We start from the raw sequence: 17923 nt of genomic DNA, 5'->3' as shown, positions 1-17923 counted from the left end.
CTCAAACAAGCTTTGAACGAGTCGATCATGAAGTGAGCTTAAGTCACATAGTCTGTCTTACTGTCCTAATTTTTAACAAAATATCGTAACATAAGTTAGCTTCATTTATTATATTTGTTATCTAGACAAATCTAGAGCATGCATCCCTAACAACGCAGGTGCACATCGCAAGAAAGTTACGATTTTATGTGATGAAAGTGATGAATATTTGTAGTGTGTTATGTCACTATGTGGTAAAGTTACCAATAGTGAATTTATGTTGTGCACCTTAAAGTTATTAATGGTGAAGTTATGACTTGATTTTTTTAATGGTATTTTGTGGTGAGAAGTTAGGACTTCTGTGGTGAGAATTTATAAAATTTAATGGTTTATGTTATTTGTAAAATTTTGCAGAATTGTTATGAAGAAGATACCATATGCACCCTTTTCAGATGCACATTGTAACCTCTTATATATATAGGAGAAGTTACAAAATAAATAAATAAAACCCAAGATTTAACCTCCGTAACAAATCAAATCCTAACTTTTCATTTGTTTGAATTTAAACCCTAAAATTTTACAATTTATCAATTCTTAATTAGTAAAATAATCATCATACACTTAATCTTAATTAATTAAATAAAAAATAGTAGCTTGTTATTAAATAGGATTCAAGGTCCCTCTCTCTATTCACATACAACCCATAATTTTCCTAGAAGCTTGACATCATATCACTAGGAGAAAACAAACATAATAGTGTGATTGAAGGGAGAAGACTTTGAATCTACACCATATTTGTTGGTGTAAAGATTAAAGCTTTTAGTGTAGAGACTAATAGTAATTAAATTGTGGGCATGTTTAATTAGTAAGATTATAGCATAGGATTGAGATTGTTAATTTATGGACTTAAAATTTCATGTTTGATTGTAAATTTTATTAATCGGATTACATGTCGGCAGACATTCAATTTGAAAAAATTGGCAAATTTTTATTATTGAGAGGAGCGGGAATCATAATTTCAAATATGAAAGAAAAAAAAACCAAAATGAATACATAATAACTGGTTATCGCACTAATTTAATTGGATAACTAATCTTACACTAGTTTATGAAATTATTAATCCTTTCACTATTAATCCTGCTAATCAAACTAGCCTCGTTTGGGAACAAACTATTTTAGTACCTTTTTGATTTTTTGTCTAAAATATGAGGTAAAAAAACTAGTATGTTTGGGATGAGTTTTTGGCTTTTTATGAAAAAAAATGTGTAAAAAGTTGAGAGAATAGAATCTTTAACTTTTTAGTATAATTTGTTAACTTTGTGAATTTTTTTGTGACTTTTTGATTTTTAGGCTAAAATTCAATGTTGCCAAACGTTTGTTATTCTTGAATTCTACCATAGCCCAAGGTATGTGTGGTGTGGTTTTTTTTTTGTTCTAGTTAGTTTATTATTACATAACTAATCATCTTTGTCCATCTAATTTTTGCCGATGTTAAAATTCTTCGAACAGATAGAGCATTTACAATCTTTCATCAATTTTTTCATCTAATTTGATTTCAAATTTAAGCAAAAAGATTGATTTGATATGAATTATTCCTTTTCTTTCATTAAAATCTTTATAAAAAAAAATCCCCTCTTATTCCAAATTTTCATTTTCATCAAATTTGATGGGGAAAAAAAAAAAAATCACCTCCAATACTTTATCTTTCTAAATTTGAAATTATTCCTTTTCTTTCATTAAAATCTTTATAAAAAATCTCCTCTTATTCCAAATTTTCGTTTTCATCAAATTTAATGGGAAAAAAAATCACCTCCAATGCTTTATCTTTCTAAATTTTCATCAAATTCAAATTTGATGAGTTCTCAATTTGGTAAAAAATTACTTTCTCTTGATTTGATGAACAATTGATGAAATGAGTGCAGATTGAACACTTTTAAATTCGGTGAAAGAAAAGGTGAAGGATTGAAGACGCTCTTACAAGAGAGGACCACCACCCCTATCTCCGCACGTCTTCTCCTCTGTTCTATTTACAAGTGATATGTGTGTGTGTGTGTGTGTGTGTGTGTGTGTGTTTGTAGGTTTAGAGGAAGTAGATTAGAGTGTTTAGATTAATACAAATATTCAAAGTCAGGCTTGCAAAAATTCTCTCTCTAGAATGAGCACACCAGAAACAGTGGAAATAGATCCCAATGGAAAGTCTCAAGAGGAAGAGGATCCTCTGATCCGTAGCACCAAGAAGATTAAAAGCAAGGAATCAATGGGGGAAGTAGAGATGGAAATCACTACGGAAGTTTTCCCTCTTCAAAATCTCCCAGCTCCTTCTCAAGCAACAAGTTCTAAGCTAATGATTGCTCCAGCTGAGGGGACCAAGGTTAAATCCTTCAAGGAAGCTCTTGCAGCACCCAAAAGCAAAGATTTCTACTTTGATGATTTAACAGACAATATTATCACTGAAGAGGAGGATGAGGATGGAGACACAGACATCCAAGATGGGAATCAATCACAGAGGAACAATGGAATACCCAAATTCGGCCTCCCTAAAAAGTTATTGCAAGAAATCAGACAACCATGGACGAATGCACTCATCGTCAAATTGCTTGGCAAGAGTATAGGATAAAAAATGCTTTGTACCAGAGTTGGGAAACTTTGGGGGCTGCAAGATGAATTCAACGTCATTGATTTGGGTAACAACTATTTCTTATTCAAGTTCTCCTCCTAGGAGGACTGTGCGATGGTTTATTTAGGGGGACCATGGGTAATCACGGACCATTCTCTTACGGTGCGTAAATGGGAGCCTGACTTCAAGGCATCAGAAGCCTTCAAAACCACCACTGCTGTTTGGGTTCGGTTTCAGGAGCTTCCGATTGAGTATTTTCAAGAGAAAGTCCTCTATACCATTGCGAAGCAACTTGGGAAACCACTGAAGATTGATCTCACCACAACCATGGCTACAAGAGAACGCTTCGCAAGGGTTTGCATCAAAGTGGACCTACGAAAACCACTTTGTCCCAGATTTGTATTAGGTAAGAAAAGTCATAATATCGAATATGAATCTATTCACTCTTTGTGGCAGGGTGGATCACTGAAAGGAGCTATGCAAATTCAAGGCCGCGAACCCAGTGTCCCAGTTGACTCAAAGCTCAAATCCTTCCCCGACGGGAAACCCACTAGTCGTTACAGGGACCATCCAAATGGCACAACCAATATGTTAGAATAGGAGAGAGAGAGAGAGAGAGAGAGAGAATAATATGTATTGTATTCAATGAATTAATCCCAATACAATAGAAGGCCTGTATATATAGGCTGAGAAAGAGTATCCTACTAGAAACCTCACTATGACTATTTCTAAATATATTTAGGAAATCAATACCTAATATATCTAGGAAACTGTACAATACAGGAAATAACATAGAAAATGATATAAAATCAAGGCCTAAACAATGGCCATAAAAAGGGTCCTATTTTAAAATATTTTGTGTCCTATATTTCAACACTCCCCCTCAAGCTGGCGTGAAGATATTTGATAAACGCAACTTAGCAATGGATGACTGAAGCAAAGATGGTTCCACGGACTTGGTATGTAACGCCCTCAAAATATTATATAAATCATCCATTCATAAGAATCATAAATATAATAGAAAAGTTGTATTTCATTCATCAGAATTTATATTACAAAAGATATTATATGTAATTCCTTAATGTTAACAACAGAATGAGTGCCCTACGGGCTTACATCTTTCCAAGTTGTTACTTGGTTTCAACAAAAGAAGAGTCCTAACTCTTTGACATATAAAACCATCGGCTTGAATTTACATTTAAATACTAAATGATAACAAAAAAGAAGCCTTCAGCCCCTAAACCTCCCAAGCTAAGTCCTTGGAGGTGACATGTCACTTGTACCTGAAAAATAGTTTCTCAAATAGGGTGAGCCAAAGCCCAGTAGAAATATGCTAAACAGTATATGAGAATCAACTAAAATATGAGCATCCAATAAATGTGCAGTTTTCTAAACCAACACACATTCTTTTCAAGGTCATTCAATATAGATAGCCAATATCTCGATTCCTTTCCATTCTTTCATTTCGGGTAAATCAATTAACCAAATTCATGATTTTCAAACAACAAAAATGTGACTACAACTCAATGATTCACAGTTCAATACATTCATCAATCCAACACTTCTATTTCTTGCCATTTAACGGAACCACACCCGAGGGAACCGGCACCCACAAATAAATAAGGTTTCAGGACTTTCACCCAGGACACTCCGGCCAACTTAATTCTCAACGGAATCCATCCCCTATCTCCTCCCATACAGTGATACATATACAATGTATTTAAGCACATTGTCATATACAATGACTCATCAATACACAAATTCAATGGTTTACTCAAACCGCCATATTTAATGACATAATTCAATTGATTAGTTTCAATTTTCCTAATCCTCATGCATTTTCTACAACAATCATAGCTATCCTCCACCGATAGCCCAATTCTAAACAGATAAATAAATCCATCAACAAATAATTTATCAAGTTTTCCATAAATGAGTGATTTATCAATCCAACTATACCATTTATCACATTTTCCCTCAATTTCATAATTTCCAAACCAATTTCATATTTCCACATTGATTTCATTATTTATACAAAATAGTTTATTTAGGCATTTTTTTCCCTTCCCCAAATATTACACCCAAGGCTAAATTCCACCCGTTATACACAAATAATCCCATTTTCAAGACCTCACAGACACATATGGAGTCCCAAATAGGAAACCCCTCTTTCACAAATTCAATCCCAAACCCTAACTTCATCCAAAAATCCCAACTACACCATTTATGCAAAGATGACACACATCTAGGTTAAAACTCATAATAAAGAGTAGAACATCCCTACCTCAAATGGAGAAGCTCAAAGAAGAAGAAGAAACTTGAAGATGCTCCAAACTTGAACTGATCAAAAGAAAGCCCACGCTATACTCTAGCCTTTTAACAAAGGGAGTAGGGTAGAAAGACCCTAAATCAAGGAGTATTTGTAGAGAGAGGGGGTGTTTTAGAGAGAGAGGCAGCCGATCTAGGGTTTTGAGTGAAGAAGGAACCAAAAAGTGATATAAAATCACACTGCTGCAAACTGATATAAGCGAGGCTCGCTCGAGCGAAGGAGTTGTCACTTGAGCGACCAGACACAACAAGTACCTCGCTCGAGCGTAAGAAGCCTCGCTCAAGCGCACAATGCCAAGCTTCAAGTCTGCCACAAACGCAGACGCACGCTTGAGCGCAAGAAGCCTTGCTCGAGCGAAGGAACAAAAAAACAAGGCTCGCTCTAGCACAGGAATGCTTGCTCGAGTGAAAGCTGCGTCTGAGAAAGAAACCTGAAGACTCTCAATCCTCGCTCGAGCGCAAGAACCCTCGCTCGAGCGAAGAAGCAAAAACCTGAAGACTCTCAATCCTCGCTCGAGCGCAAGAACCCTCGCTCGAGCGAAGAAGCAAATACCCAAGGCTCGCTCGAGCGCAAAAAGCCTCACTTGAGCAAAGAAGTCAAAAGCTGGGCAGCAACCATTTGTACCAACTCCCCACCAACCTGTTCCAAATTCACCCAACACGACCCACAACTCAATTTCAAAGAATTAAAGGGAGGAAACAAGACAAGGATAACAACATACAACCACGGAACCCGAGTCCAAAACACAATAAAGGTCAGGGTAAAAACCTGGATCATTATATGGTAAACAGGTCTGCTAACTGCTATGAAGAAGAAACAAAGAATAGACTCACAATACCAGTCCGAACCTTTTTTCTAATGAAATGTATGTCAACCTCAATATGCTTGGTATGCTCATGAAGCACAGAATCAGAGGATAACATAATGGCATACTTGTTATCACAAAACAAAGAGGAAGGAGCAGTCTCATTAAAACCTAACTCTGTCAAAATAGAGCGAAGCCAAAAAAGGTCACATGTTCATTGTGCCATAGCTCGATACTCAGCCTCTGCAGAAGACCTAGACACAACTGTTTCTTACTTTTATATGATATAAGATGATCACCATAGAAAGTACAGAAGCCAGACGTGGAACGTCGATCAGTTCTAGATCCTGCATAATCAACATCGGTGAAACAAGAAAGTCCAAATTGAAGACCAACTGTGAAAAACAGTCTTAAGCTAGGAAAAGTCTTCAAATACCTCAAAATAGGATGAACTACGTCAAGATGCTCTATACGAGGTGCATGCATAAATTGACTCACAATACTAACCGCAAATGTCAAGTCATGTCTAATGTTGATCACATAAATGAGATGCCCTACAAGACGCTGATACATGCCAGGGTCATCCACCAACTCCCCAAACTCTGATATGAGCTTGACATTAGGATCCATAGGAATAGAAACAGGTTTACACCCTAACATACTATTATCCTCAAGCAAATCAAGAGTATACTTTCTTTGAGACAAAGAAATTCCCTGTTTTGAGCTTGCAACCTCAATCCCCCAAAAATACTTGAGACTTCCTAAGTCTTTGATATCAAAAGTTTGACCCAAGTTCTCCTTTGCTTGACCAATGCCGATAGAGTCATCACCCGTGATAATAATATCATCTACATAAACCAACGAGATGATACATTGTCCCACAGAATTACGCTTGATGAAACAAGTATAATCTGAATAGCATTGAACAAAACCCATGAAGATGATAACAAAACTGAAGCGACCAAACCATGCTTGTAGAACAATTTCAGACCATATAGTGATTTACGTAACCGACACACTTTCTCCGAACACTCCTCCTAAGCCCAAAAACCAAGTGGAGGATCCATATAAATTGTCTCAAGTAGATCCCCATGAAGGAACGTATTCTTGATGTCAAGCTGATGAAGAGGCTAAGAATGTGATACTGCAAGAGAGATGAGGAGACGCATAGAAATAAGTTCGGCACTGCAAAGGTGGCGGCAAAATCCTTGCCAGGAATCTGTATAAAATCTTCGGCCATTGAGCAGGCCTTGTAACGGCTAACTAAGTCATCTGCAAGATACTTGATAGTGAATACCCACTTGGCAACCAACGGTGCTTTCCCCAGGAGGTAAAGGTTCAAGATCCCAAGTATGTTTTTGTTCTAAGGCTGCCAGACTAATAGCCACTACCCATTTTGGATTTTGAAAGGCCTCTGACACAGAACGAGGAATAGACTCGAAGTCAAGTTTGCCAACGAAAGAGCAACAAAAGTCAGAAACCCTGTCATAGAAAAGACACTGGGACATGGGATGATGAGTACTACTCAAATAACTCAAACGAGCTAGACGGTGTCGAGCCCGAGGTAGGTTATGGCGAGGAGGTGGAGGAGATGGAGAAGAATTACCTGACCCAGAGATCGGAGAGGCGGCTGTAGACGCGCCCCCCATGGGCCTCATGCTACAGTTCGGACTCAAATTGTCACGGTTCTTAATCTGGTCTTGCAAAGTGCAATGCAAGACTGATAAATCACCAAAGAGTCCAAATCCAGCAAATCATTTTGGAAAATAAATTTTTAGCAAGAAGTGCCAAACATGGACTACTTTGTCAGATACAGAGTTGCCACCTAAATATTTATTTTGAGGGAATTTAGGAAACCCTGACTCGTTGCCTAAGGCCACGTGTCCGTCATCACCAAAGTTGCCTCGGCTCGGGAACTTGGGTACGATTGGGAAAGGTCAGCTATGAGCACCCCCGCTCGCCCAATCAAAGATCGGCCAGTACTAAACATGATATCTTGTTTTTGAAAACACATGCGTTCTTATTCCGGTTAATTAGCCTAGAATTACTATATGATGCGCACAGCAAACAAGTATAGACTAGATTGCCTAATTTGGAACAAAGCATCGCATATCCGTTTGCTTGGAAAATGGTTTGAGATTTACTACTCGCAAGTAGGCTAAAACACGGATTTCAATGAATTGTCCTAATTCAAGCAACCCAACCTTCACCGACAGGCATTCAGGTAGTTATATCACATAAGCAAATAGCCTCATGGCAAGCATGCTGTCATGTTAACACTCACATACATGCAAGATGCTAAAGCATAAACACTCACAGTGTACTCCAAGCCAAAACAAGACCATGTTAGTAATCAAATGTATGATCCAAGTCCATGTTAAGATGGCTAATGCATCGCAGGCAAAATGTAGCTAGAATAGGCTCGGCTAATCTAAGGATAGCATGTGAAATGCAACAACTTAATACACGTATTCAAGTTGGAATTGAAATACGATGCGGTTAGCATGATGCGCCGAGCCCGGTGCATGCAATACAGATGAATGAATGCACGCATGCACAGCATAAGGATGCTAATTAAAACGTGCCCTAATACTAACCATCAAAAGCATGTAAGTAAAAGGGAGAAAGAAGTGGGGGTTGGAAGACATGCATCACACACACGCACACTTATTACACAATTCGCCCTCTTGAGGAAGGGACCAAAAGAATAATACAAATTAACTAACTAACAAACTAATTAATTATTTACATAACCGCTTAACTAATTTAAACAAATTAATTAAGTTAAGAAAGCAATAAAATAGCTCGGGAAGAGGGTCAAATGCACACATGCTCGGCTCCGCTTGGAAATCCATTGCCATGTCATATGTTGCCTCTGTTTACACTGCTCTGCATTTCTAGAAATTGCAAAAATCTCAAGGATGCTCCAGAGCCACTCTTTGAGCACCGTGGGATGTCACCGGCCAAGAGGAATGGTCACCGGCCATGGAAAAGTGGTCATCGACCAGAAGTATGGCTCTCGGCCAGAAATTTGTAGTCGGCCGGCACTGAATGTGGTCGGTCGACCATATCTTCCTGCAGAATCCTGTTTTGCAGCAGCAGAGGATAGACATAGCATGGCAATGCATTTTCAAAGCAAATGTTTGCACAGCCAACCTCCCTATCATGTTTAAGACTCAAGGGAGTGTAGTTCTCGACCCTCGGGCCACCAATCACGTATTTCGATGCATGATGGCCAAAGGTGCCAAGTCTGCAACTCAATATAGAATGAAATGCACAAAACACATAAAAAGGCCTCCCTCAACCTCTGTCATGTTTGGTCAAGAGGCAAGGGATGCATGCACAATGCTATGCAAGCTAAGCATGCAAGCTAAGCATGCAACATGAGCATGTGAACAAGCATACAAATATGCGAGGCATATGACAACATTCAAGTATGTAATAACATATCGAACACATGGAAAAATGCAAACTAACAAGAATGTAAAATGCAACTTAAGTATGCAAGAACATGCAATGAGCCGAGTATGCAACAACATACAAGGTGAGCATGCAACAACATGCAAAGGATGGACTTACACCAAGATGGACAGCTCTCTAATAGGTCTAAGACAGTGACCAATATGCTAAAGGATAAGGGACAAAGTCACATACAAACATGCATGCCAATTTGGCCTAACTCTTAAGCTTAGTAGAGCAACTCTTAAACACACTTAAAAGAGGATAAACATGGACATGTGACAAACATGTTAAGCTCTAAAAACATGTTAGGAAAGGTGCCAAACCAATCTAATAATGCAAGCAAGTTATGCACAAAAGCTTGAAATTAGCCCAAGGACTCAAACCATGGTCATGTGACATATGAAGCAAATGACCAAAGTGAACCAAAATAGTTCTAAATCATGCCAAAATGAGCCCAAAAAACCCACTTAGATGGCATCCCAAATGCCTAGACACGATGGCATACGCAATGACATATTCATGAGGCATAAAACACAAACCCTTTAAAGCATTAAAGGAGTGATAAGTGCAAGTATTCAAGCATACTATATGGACTGAAATAACATTGTAAGTGATGCCAAACCCCTGAAATGGTCTAAGTAAAGCATGCTAGCAACTTGGACACTTAAAGCTAACAAGCTAGATTACATGGTAGCTATACAAGACAATGCAAGCATGACCAAAACAACACCAAACAGACCTTAAGCATGGTAAAAACAAGCCTAAAAGCTTCATGGGGTTAAGCCAAAATCATGCTAAAAAGGCATGTTACAACATGGTGCATGTTAAGGCCAAATCATGGGATTACAAGACAAGTATACAAAGCATGCATGGCATGTCTAAACCAACTTGAAACAGAGGTATAACATGGCAAAATAAAGCCTAGTACCTACTGAAATGAAGCTAAAATAAGCTAAGCATATAAGCTACAACACAAGCCATTTGTGCAAGCATCAAAGACACCAAGGGGAGGGGATGACCCTCTCCACCTCAAAACCACCTCTCCACCACTAAAAATCCTCTAGATTTCAGTGGTAAAGAGGTCAAGCAAAGTTAAGAACAATGGCCAAAATGGATGGCCTAAAACAAGGCCTTGGAGGGGGGAAACAACCCCAAACCTCAAAGCAACCTTAAACAAAGTTCTAAAACACAAAATCAGAACTTTTATCAGTTATAGTCGAAGCTTAAAACAAAATGCAAGATAGGCTAAAAGCTTGTACAAAAATGGGGAATAAAGAGGATAGTTTCTCACACTTGAAGAACCTCTTCAAGAACACCACTTTAGCACCTTTCTTGGACCAAAACCAGATCAAAAACCCTAACAACCACTCCTTAGAACCTCAGCAACCAAGGATGGTGTAATGCTAGGTGTTTGTGTGCAATAATATGAACAAAAGTCACTTTAGGCCACAAATACACATACAAATGGGTAAATAGAGGGAACTATAGAGATAGATAGATAGAACTCTCTAATCCTAATTTCAGAACCTCTGGAACCTCTGAGGAGGGAGGAGAAGCTCCCTCTTTTTAGAATTTCAAACTTTGCAAAGCTTCTGAAACAAGCTAAACAAGAGGCAAATCCCTTCATACACGTGTATGGAGGGGGTGTATTGTGGATGCCAGCTGTGACAGCTGGCATAAAATATCTGCCAAAAGCAGATGGAAAGGGGTCGACCAGCAAAAATGGCCGATTAACCAACAAATGTGGCCGACCGACCACAAAAGGTGCTGACCGGCACAACCTTTGGCCGATGTCAAGGAAACAAGGCCGGTGGCATCATGCCATGGCCGGTGGGTTGAGGGGATGGCCAACAAGCCTCCCTCTTCCCTCCAAAGCAAAAACCAACAAGTGTTTGGTCCAACTAAGCACAAAACAGTCAAGTTGAGAGATCCTAAGGCAAGGCGCATAGCCGAGACCTTCGGGAACTCAAAACGAACACAAGCATGGATGATCACTGAGTGTTCAAACGGTGACGTCCAAGTCTTGAGGACGGTCAAAAATGGGGTGTCTACAGTGGCAGGGAGCAGCTGAGAGCGTGGGCGACGAGAGTATACCTACAATGGGGAAGGGGAAGGAGAAGAAGGTTGAGGAGAAGGAAGAGAAACATCCTCAGCCTCAACCTCAACCTCAACCTCAACCTCATCCAAAATTGGCACTTGACAAACACTAGAAGAAATGGGTGTATGAGCATGCAAAGGAGAGTTAGTAGCAAAGTATGGAACATCTTCACAAAAAGTAACATCCAAAGTATGATGAAAATGATGAGATACAGGATCATAGAATCTATACCCCTTGGACATGGAAGAGTACCCTAAGAAAATACACCGAATGGACGTGTCATCTAATTTAGTGCGAGTGGGACTCCGATTTTGAACAAAACAGGTACACCCAAAGACATGAGGTAATATGTATTGTATTCAATGTATTAATGAATAGGATGAGAAATATTTTATAGCAAGCTTCAAGGGGTCGATGGGGAAGAAGGAGAAGACTTTTACAAAGTGCGACATGTGCCTTCCATTAACATTTGGTAGATTTCTAATTTCTAACTAATCCTTTCCGAGGTAATTTTAGTTTTCAAAATGAGTTACTTTCCCCTCTTGTATTTGAGAACTTTTAAATAAATTTCTCCATACACCTATATATACAAATATTTCTTCATAAGGTATAAGATTTACAATGCAATTAGTAGGTGTAAAATAAATAAATAAATGGGATATTTAGAATCTATCCTTGTTTTTTAATAGACATATACCCCCTCATTTTGAATTTAAAAAAAAAATACATGGGAAGTCTTAAATAGCCTTGAAAAATAATTATATTATAAATTTATCTTGATACTCCAACAAGGAACACCAAAAATATATAAAAAGTTCTGTACATGTATTTACATTATTCCATATTTTGCATCTGAGTTTTATATCCTCAATGCTTATCAATGGAAAACCAATATGTCAAAAATTAGCTTTTTTTTACTATGAACATAAATGAATGATCAACTTTCATTTTTTTTTTCCCCTCTCATCTTATTTAGAGCATATTATTGGTTAAGAGAGACACACTATGGTGATCATCACAAGGAGGTTTATCATCATAAATGAAACTATATGGGGTCCTTTATTTTGAGTCTAATCTAAGGGGTAAATAGTTATTTGTCCAAGGAAAAAAAAATCAAACTATTTAACAAGCATTCAACAAACCAAAATTAACAACTCTAAAAGAGTTTTATCCTCGTCTTGGAAAACCAAATAATGTGATTATGATTTGCACATGTGGGAGACCATTTTGCCTATGATGACCCCAAAATTCTGCATATGACAAGCACAACTCTCCATAGAGTACCTTCACCTAAACTACATTCTTCTTTAGTTAGACAGTTCATTAATTAATGTGTATGAGAGAGAGACGAAGACACATATAGAGAGAGAGAGAGAGAGAGAGAGAGACTGTGGGTGTATTTGGTTTGTGTTTGTAGAGTAGTTTTTGAGATAAAAAGTACGAAAACTTGTTTGGTTTGCCTTTTTTCAAAAATGGTTTTGAAAAATTGTTTTGGGGAGAGAGTTTTAAAAAAAGTGATTGATTTGATGTGTTTGAGAAAGTGATTTTGGAAAGTAGATAACCAAACAAAATTTTGAGATATTTTTTGAAAAAATTTGTTTGGTTTGATTACTCTTGAAAATTTATTTGTAGAAAATTTTTCCCAAAAATTTTTCCGAAAAATAAACCAAACAAGGCTTGTGTGTTCAGTATATTCTGGAATGTGCATGAGGTGTTATGTTCCCCTTCATGTTATGTTCCCCTTCTGATCATTTTTGTATAAACTTAGCGATCAGTGGATTCCATGCCCAACCTTTGATTATCAAATGATTTTTAACAGAAAGTGGACTACAATGAAGACCAAATCCAGCAGTCAGAACTCTATAACATTTCAAATAATGACCCAAAAGAAAAAAACTACTTATCAAACCAATGTCTAAAAACCATGCCATAATCAAGCCAAAGTCTCACTGATAAATTCACAATGCTTACTTTGATTTCATGGTTAATAATCTGAGAGAGCCCAACTTTGAATGCCAAGTTCTATCAATTCTTCCTCCCTTCAGACAAGATAATGTGGTATCCATGCCTGTACCATCAATAGCATAACAAAGTTAGCCGGTCTGAGAAACATGAACAGCATAAGATAGAGCTTAACACACGGTTAACAGGTTTGTGGAGCAAAAATCAGGAATTAAAATTGCATACGTTGATTTAAATGGTGCACTGGTAGCTCCAACAAGCATGCTAAAGGCAACATCCTGAAATAGGCCAGCCATCTTGCCACGCAGAAACCATCCCAAGTCTCCACCCTTCTTCCCTGATGGATGCTCTGAATATTCTGCTGCTAGCTGGAAGAAAAAGACAGAAAAGCAGCACAGAGATGTCAGTTTTATGGCTCCTTCAAATTTTCCTGAGACAATATCTTGGCCAAAAATTCTCTTTAGGAGAATGTAAAGAGAACACCTGAACCATTTTCTTACTCTCCTTTTGTTTCAGCAGAAAACATTTACCAACGAAAAACATTTTGCGTCATTGAAACTAATGTACTAATGATTGTATTAGTGGTGGTGAGATGGTGGCAGCAGGGTGACAGTGGTGGTGGCAAGAGCGGTGATGGTGATATGGAGGAGGTTGTGGCGGCGGTGGTGGCAGTGTGGTGGTGCTGTTGCTGGTGGTAGTGTGGTGGAATTGGTAAGACTTTAGTCTAGAAAATGTTTTGCATCTTTAAAAGTGCAAACGTTTTCCACCCAAATAGGTTTATTTTTACCACAAAAAATATTTTTTGTTGACTTTCATTTTTCATTATACCAAACGCCAAAAAAAAAAAAAAAAAAACATTTTCCCACCTAAACATATGAAACGTTAGTTAACTTTGAGCATGCAATTTGTTTCCAATGACTAGGGTTTTGTAATGTAGTGCTTCAAAAACATTAAGTTGAAGAGATCATGCAGCACATTTTAGAAGCCTTGAAAGCAATTAAATAGCTAAGTGAAAATGATGAACCCCTTGAATACCTAAATAAAAATGAACTAAATACAATAAAAATAGGTTCACCATCAAGATCATAAATTATTACAATAATATTAACGAGTCAAAAATGATCCCCTCAAAGTTCAAAACCATCCCATCTAAAAAATAAATAAAAAAAGTTCAAGACCAGAAATTGATACTGACACAACCTTGACCAACAAGTGTAAAAGTTTTAAACTTAAATGTGTTAAAAAAGACTGAGAGAATGGAAAATGTAATGGGAAAATCATCTTGACAAACTCAGCAGGTGGAACCTTATCTCCATTACTAAGTCAGACATCTTCTAGCTTCTTGTATGCTTCATTAATCTTCCCTTGCTTCTCACATAAGATATGCCTTGCTAAAATAAAATCCAAAACCTAGAGTCACATTAGGAGACTCAACAAACTAGATAAATTGCAGTTAAAATAAAATAGAAGCTCCTGAAAAACAGATTAAGGGGAAGAAACAACATTTGACACATGTGCAGGTGCCAAGCCCATCTGTCTGCGCACCTTTTCCGTTACCTTTTGAAGCAGTATCATCACTTCCTTCCACTGCCTGCTTTCCCTTTCCCTTCTTCCTAACTCCTTTGCCTTTGAGTCCTTACCCATGACTCTTTAACCTTCTATATAAAACCACAATATGAAGACCTTAATGAACAAGGAGTGAGCACTGGAAGAGCTTAAAATCACACACCATAAAACAACAATTGCTTAAAGGCAAGCCAATTAAGATGACCATTATCACATAAATAACAAATATGTTCAACATATAGTATGATTTGCTTAAGCTCATTCCTAAGAAATATATAACTTTTGGGCTATGTTCATATTTGCTTGAGCTCTCTCTCTCTCTTTCCCCCTCCATGATTTTTTACAAATCCACAACCCTAGCTCAACGCTATACGGTTATCTATATGTATGTACATATTGTCTGTCTTTGTGTGTGTCTATGATCCCAAATGCATCTACTAATTCTCAGCATTTTAGATTTTAAATCCTTAGATTTGAATCCATATCCAAACTCAAATCCATATTTCTAGTGCAATCTTAGGAAATGGATAACGAGCTACAAGAAAGAATATGGTACAAAATATGTAAGTGGCTCAGCCAGAAAGGTAACAAAAATAAGTATAAGAACATACTATGCAAAACAAAAATAAAAATAAAAATAAAAATGAGAGCATTTGACAACAAACAATAGAACAATGAAAATTTTTGTAGTTGAGCTGGTTAAGAAATTAATACTTTGGAGATAATTTATGATCTTTCATTTCCAAGATACTTAAGAGTGAACAATTTCATTATCTAGATTCAATTATTAATAATGATGGAGAGAGGTTGGAGATGGTGAAGCCCACACACTAACGTAGGTTGGTTAGAGTGGAGGAATACTTTTGGCATAATATATGATCGATGTATACCAACATAATTGGGAAAAAAATAATTATAGAACAGTTATAAGGTCAGTGACACATCATAAGACAAATGTTGAGAAACTAAGAAATAACACGCAAGCCAAATGAATGTAGCTGAGATGAGAATGTTAAGGTGGATGTGTGGTAAGACCATGAAAGGTAGAATCAGATATAAATTTGTCTGTGAAATGGTAAAAGTAGCACCAACTGAACATAAGTTGAGAGGGAACAAATTATAATGGTTTTGTTGTGTATAATGAAGGCCGATAGAGGCAACAACGAGGATGTTTGATAGGATCACGGTTCATGGAAAAGCTAGGGAGGAGGGAAAGACCTACGTTGATATGGGATAGTGTAATAAATAAGGATAAGAATTTACTTAATTTAAGTGAGCATATGACCCTTGATAGAGTATAACAGAGAAAAAGATTCAGGTAGGTCACCCAATGTCATGACATTGAAGTCCAATCACTACCAAGATTTCCAATACAGTATCTACATTTTCACCAATCAAATAACACCTAATCTCAAATCTTGTAATCATAAGTAAATGCTAGACAAAAATATCCCAGTTCATAAGAAACATTGCTAGCAATTATAGCAATATGAAAAATTCTACCTTCATAAAACACATCTGTGTGTGAACATTGTCACTTTTTTTTTTTATAAAAAAAAAAAAAAAAAAAAGAGAGAATGCCCTTCACATCTAATAATTGCCACATTCAATAACTACTAAATGGTTTTTTTCAATCATCAAACTGCCCAAAATTGCAAATCAATTTACCTCATTCGTTTGTTCAAAAACTTAAATTTAAAATTATGATCGCATAGCATTTGCACCTACCACTTGTATATATGTATATATACATCTAGCTCCCAATTACAAGTTATTCCAGTATCCAGAGTATCCAGAAATGCCGAATCCCAAACATTTGCTCACTTTGGACAGTTCACTTCATTCCAAGAATTCATCTAAGTTAGCATAGGATAAACATAGCCAGCAAGTAAACCAATTTAACAAAACACACAAACAATGGCAAGTTTTCTCATAGAAACATATGATGCAAATCAAATCACACCAAGGCTATATATATATATATATATATAATTCTTGCACACTACATATCACTGTGTTCAACAAAGAAATAACCCAGAATTAAAATCAAACACAGAATTGTTCCACCATATAAAGCACACACCCATGTGTGTATACAATATACACATACATGGCTTAGAGAAGCGAAACCCAGAAGCAGAATTTAATCACAGTTACTAATTAAAAAAAGGAAATGGAAGAAAATGGCAGAATTCAGAATCAGTAATGAGATCAGCGAGTTGGGTCTTTACCTTTTGATTGGATTTTACGGTTCTGGCAAGAAAACTAACACCACAGCCACGAAAGCTGTGTCGTCCGCGAAGAACTTGATGAATCTCTCTGTATTCAAAGCTCAAATTGCAGATTTGCCCCTCGTCTTCTGTCCTCGTCTTCTGTCCTTCATTGACAGTGACACTACAGTACGGTGTAGTAACGTATATATTTTAGGGTTTGTGAGTTTAGTTTCAATTTTTTAGATTTTAATTTTTTAAAATTTGAGTTTTTTTGTTTTTGTGTTTTTTTATTTTTAGTAAATATTTTAAAATTTTTAAATAATTTTTTTACTTTTTTAGATATACTTATCTAAAAAAATAAAATATTTGTAAAAAATATTTTAAAAAATCAATAAATATATAAGAATACGAAAATGTACTGAATTTTCGTTAAAATTTTTTTTCACAAATATTATATTTTTTAAGTATATTTATGTTAGGTGCATCTAAAAATTAAAAAAAATACTTAAAATATTAAAAAAATTCAATGAAAACAAAGAAAATGAAAAAAAAAATTAATTTTTTGAAAAATAAATCCTAAAAAGTGAAATCAAACTATTTAACTCACGTTTCACAAAAGGGACCTAAAGAAAACTATCATATTTTTCAAAATGATTGATCTACCGAATTTGAACTCATCTAAATTATCTGAATTAAATAAATCGAATGTCCGACCGGATGACCTTGTGGACGACTGTCCAAACAACCGGCGTCATCCTTGTCAGCCGTAGCTGTCACCCTTATCTACCAGTGTGTCAAATGGCATCCGTCCAAATGACCGACATTCTAGTGGATGACCAGTCGAACGACCGACATGTATAAATTCAGGCAATTCAAGCTAGTCCAAATTCGG

At 36.7% G+C, this 17923-nt stretch overlaps 1 protein-coding gene across 6 annotated transcripts; it reads right to left on the bottom strand.

Annotated features, from left to right (window-relative positions):
• Positions 1-3611: 3611 nt before the first annotated feature.
• On the bottom strand, positions 3612-17207 carry LOC114313099 (uncharacterized). Of its 6 annotated transcripts, none has more exons than XR_003647082.2 (6): positions 17050-17186; positions 14810-14910; positions 14558-14643; positions 13478-13620; positions 13262-13358; positions 3612-3879 (listed from the first exon to the last, which is right to left on the bottom strand). XR_003647082.2 is itself a non-coding variant. In XM_082913883.1 (6 exons), the coding sequence occupies exons 3-5, from the start codon at positions 14894-14896 to the stop codon at positions 13316-13318; spliced, it is 285 nt and encodes a 94-aa protein (XP_082770009.1). In that variant the 5' UTR covers positions 14897-14910; positions 16547-16655; positions 17050-17205; the 3' UTR covers positions 3612-3879; positions 13262-13315. The 6 variants fall into 6 exon arrangements, 5 of the variants coding, with proteins under 5 accessions (XP_082770009.1, XP_082770008.1, XP_082770011.1 ...); XM_082913883.1 differs by lacking the exon at positions 14558-14643 and adding an exon at positions 16547-16655 and having other exon boundaries at positions 14798-14910; positions 17050-17205; XM_082913882.1 differs by lacking the exon at positions 14558-14643 and having other exon boundaries at positions 14798-14910; positions 17050-17207.
• Positions 17208-17923: the final 716 nt, after the last annotated feature.

Source organism: Camellia sinensis, chromosome 2 (genome assembly GCF_055761805.1).
Source record: "Camellia sinensis isolate YWXY chromosome 2, ASM5576180v1, whole genome shotgun sequence".
Taxonomy (NCBI): Eukaryota; Viridiplantae; Streptophyta; class Magnoliopsida; order Ericales; family Theaceae; genus Camellia; species Camellia sinensis.
The sequence above is the reverse complement of the archived record's forward strand: the minus strand, read 5'-3'. Positions and strand labels throughout refer to the sequence as shown.

Bases quoted from the DNA above. Each gene is read 5' to 3' on its own strand.
- LOC114313099 (XM_082913882.1), bottom strand. From the start codon at position 14,896: ATGGGTAAGGACTCAAAGGCAAAGGAGTTAGGAAGAAGGGAAAGGGAA. The intron at 13,621-14,797 runs GTGCGCAGACAG...TTTTTCTTCCAG, and splicing joins TTCAAAAGGTAACGGAAAAG to CTAGCAGCAGAATATTCAGA. The intron at 13,359-13,477 runs GTATGCAATTTT...TTGATGGTACAG, and splicing joins AGTGCACCATTTAAATCAAC to GCATGGATACCACATTATCT.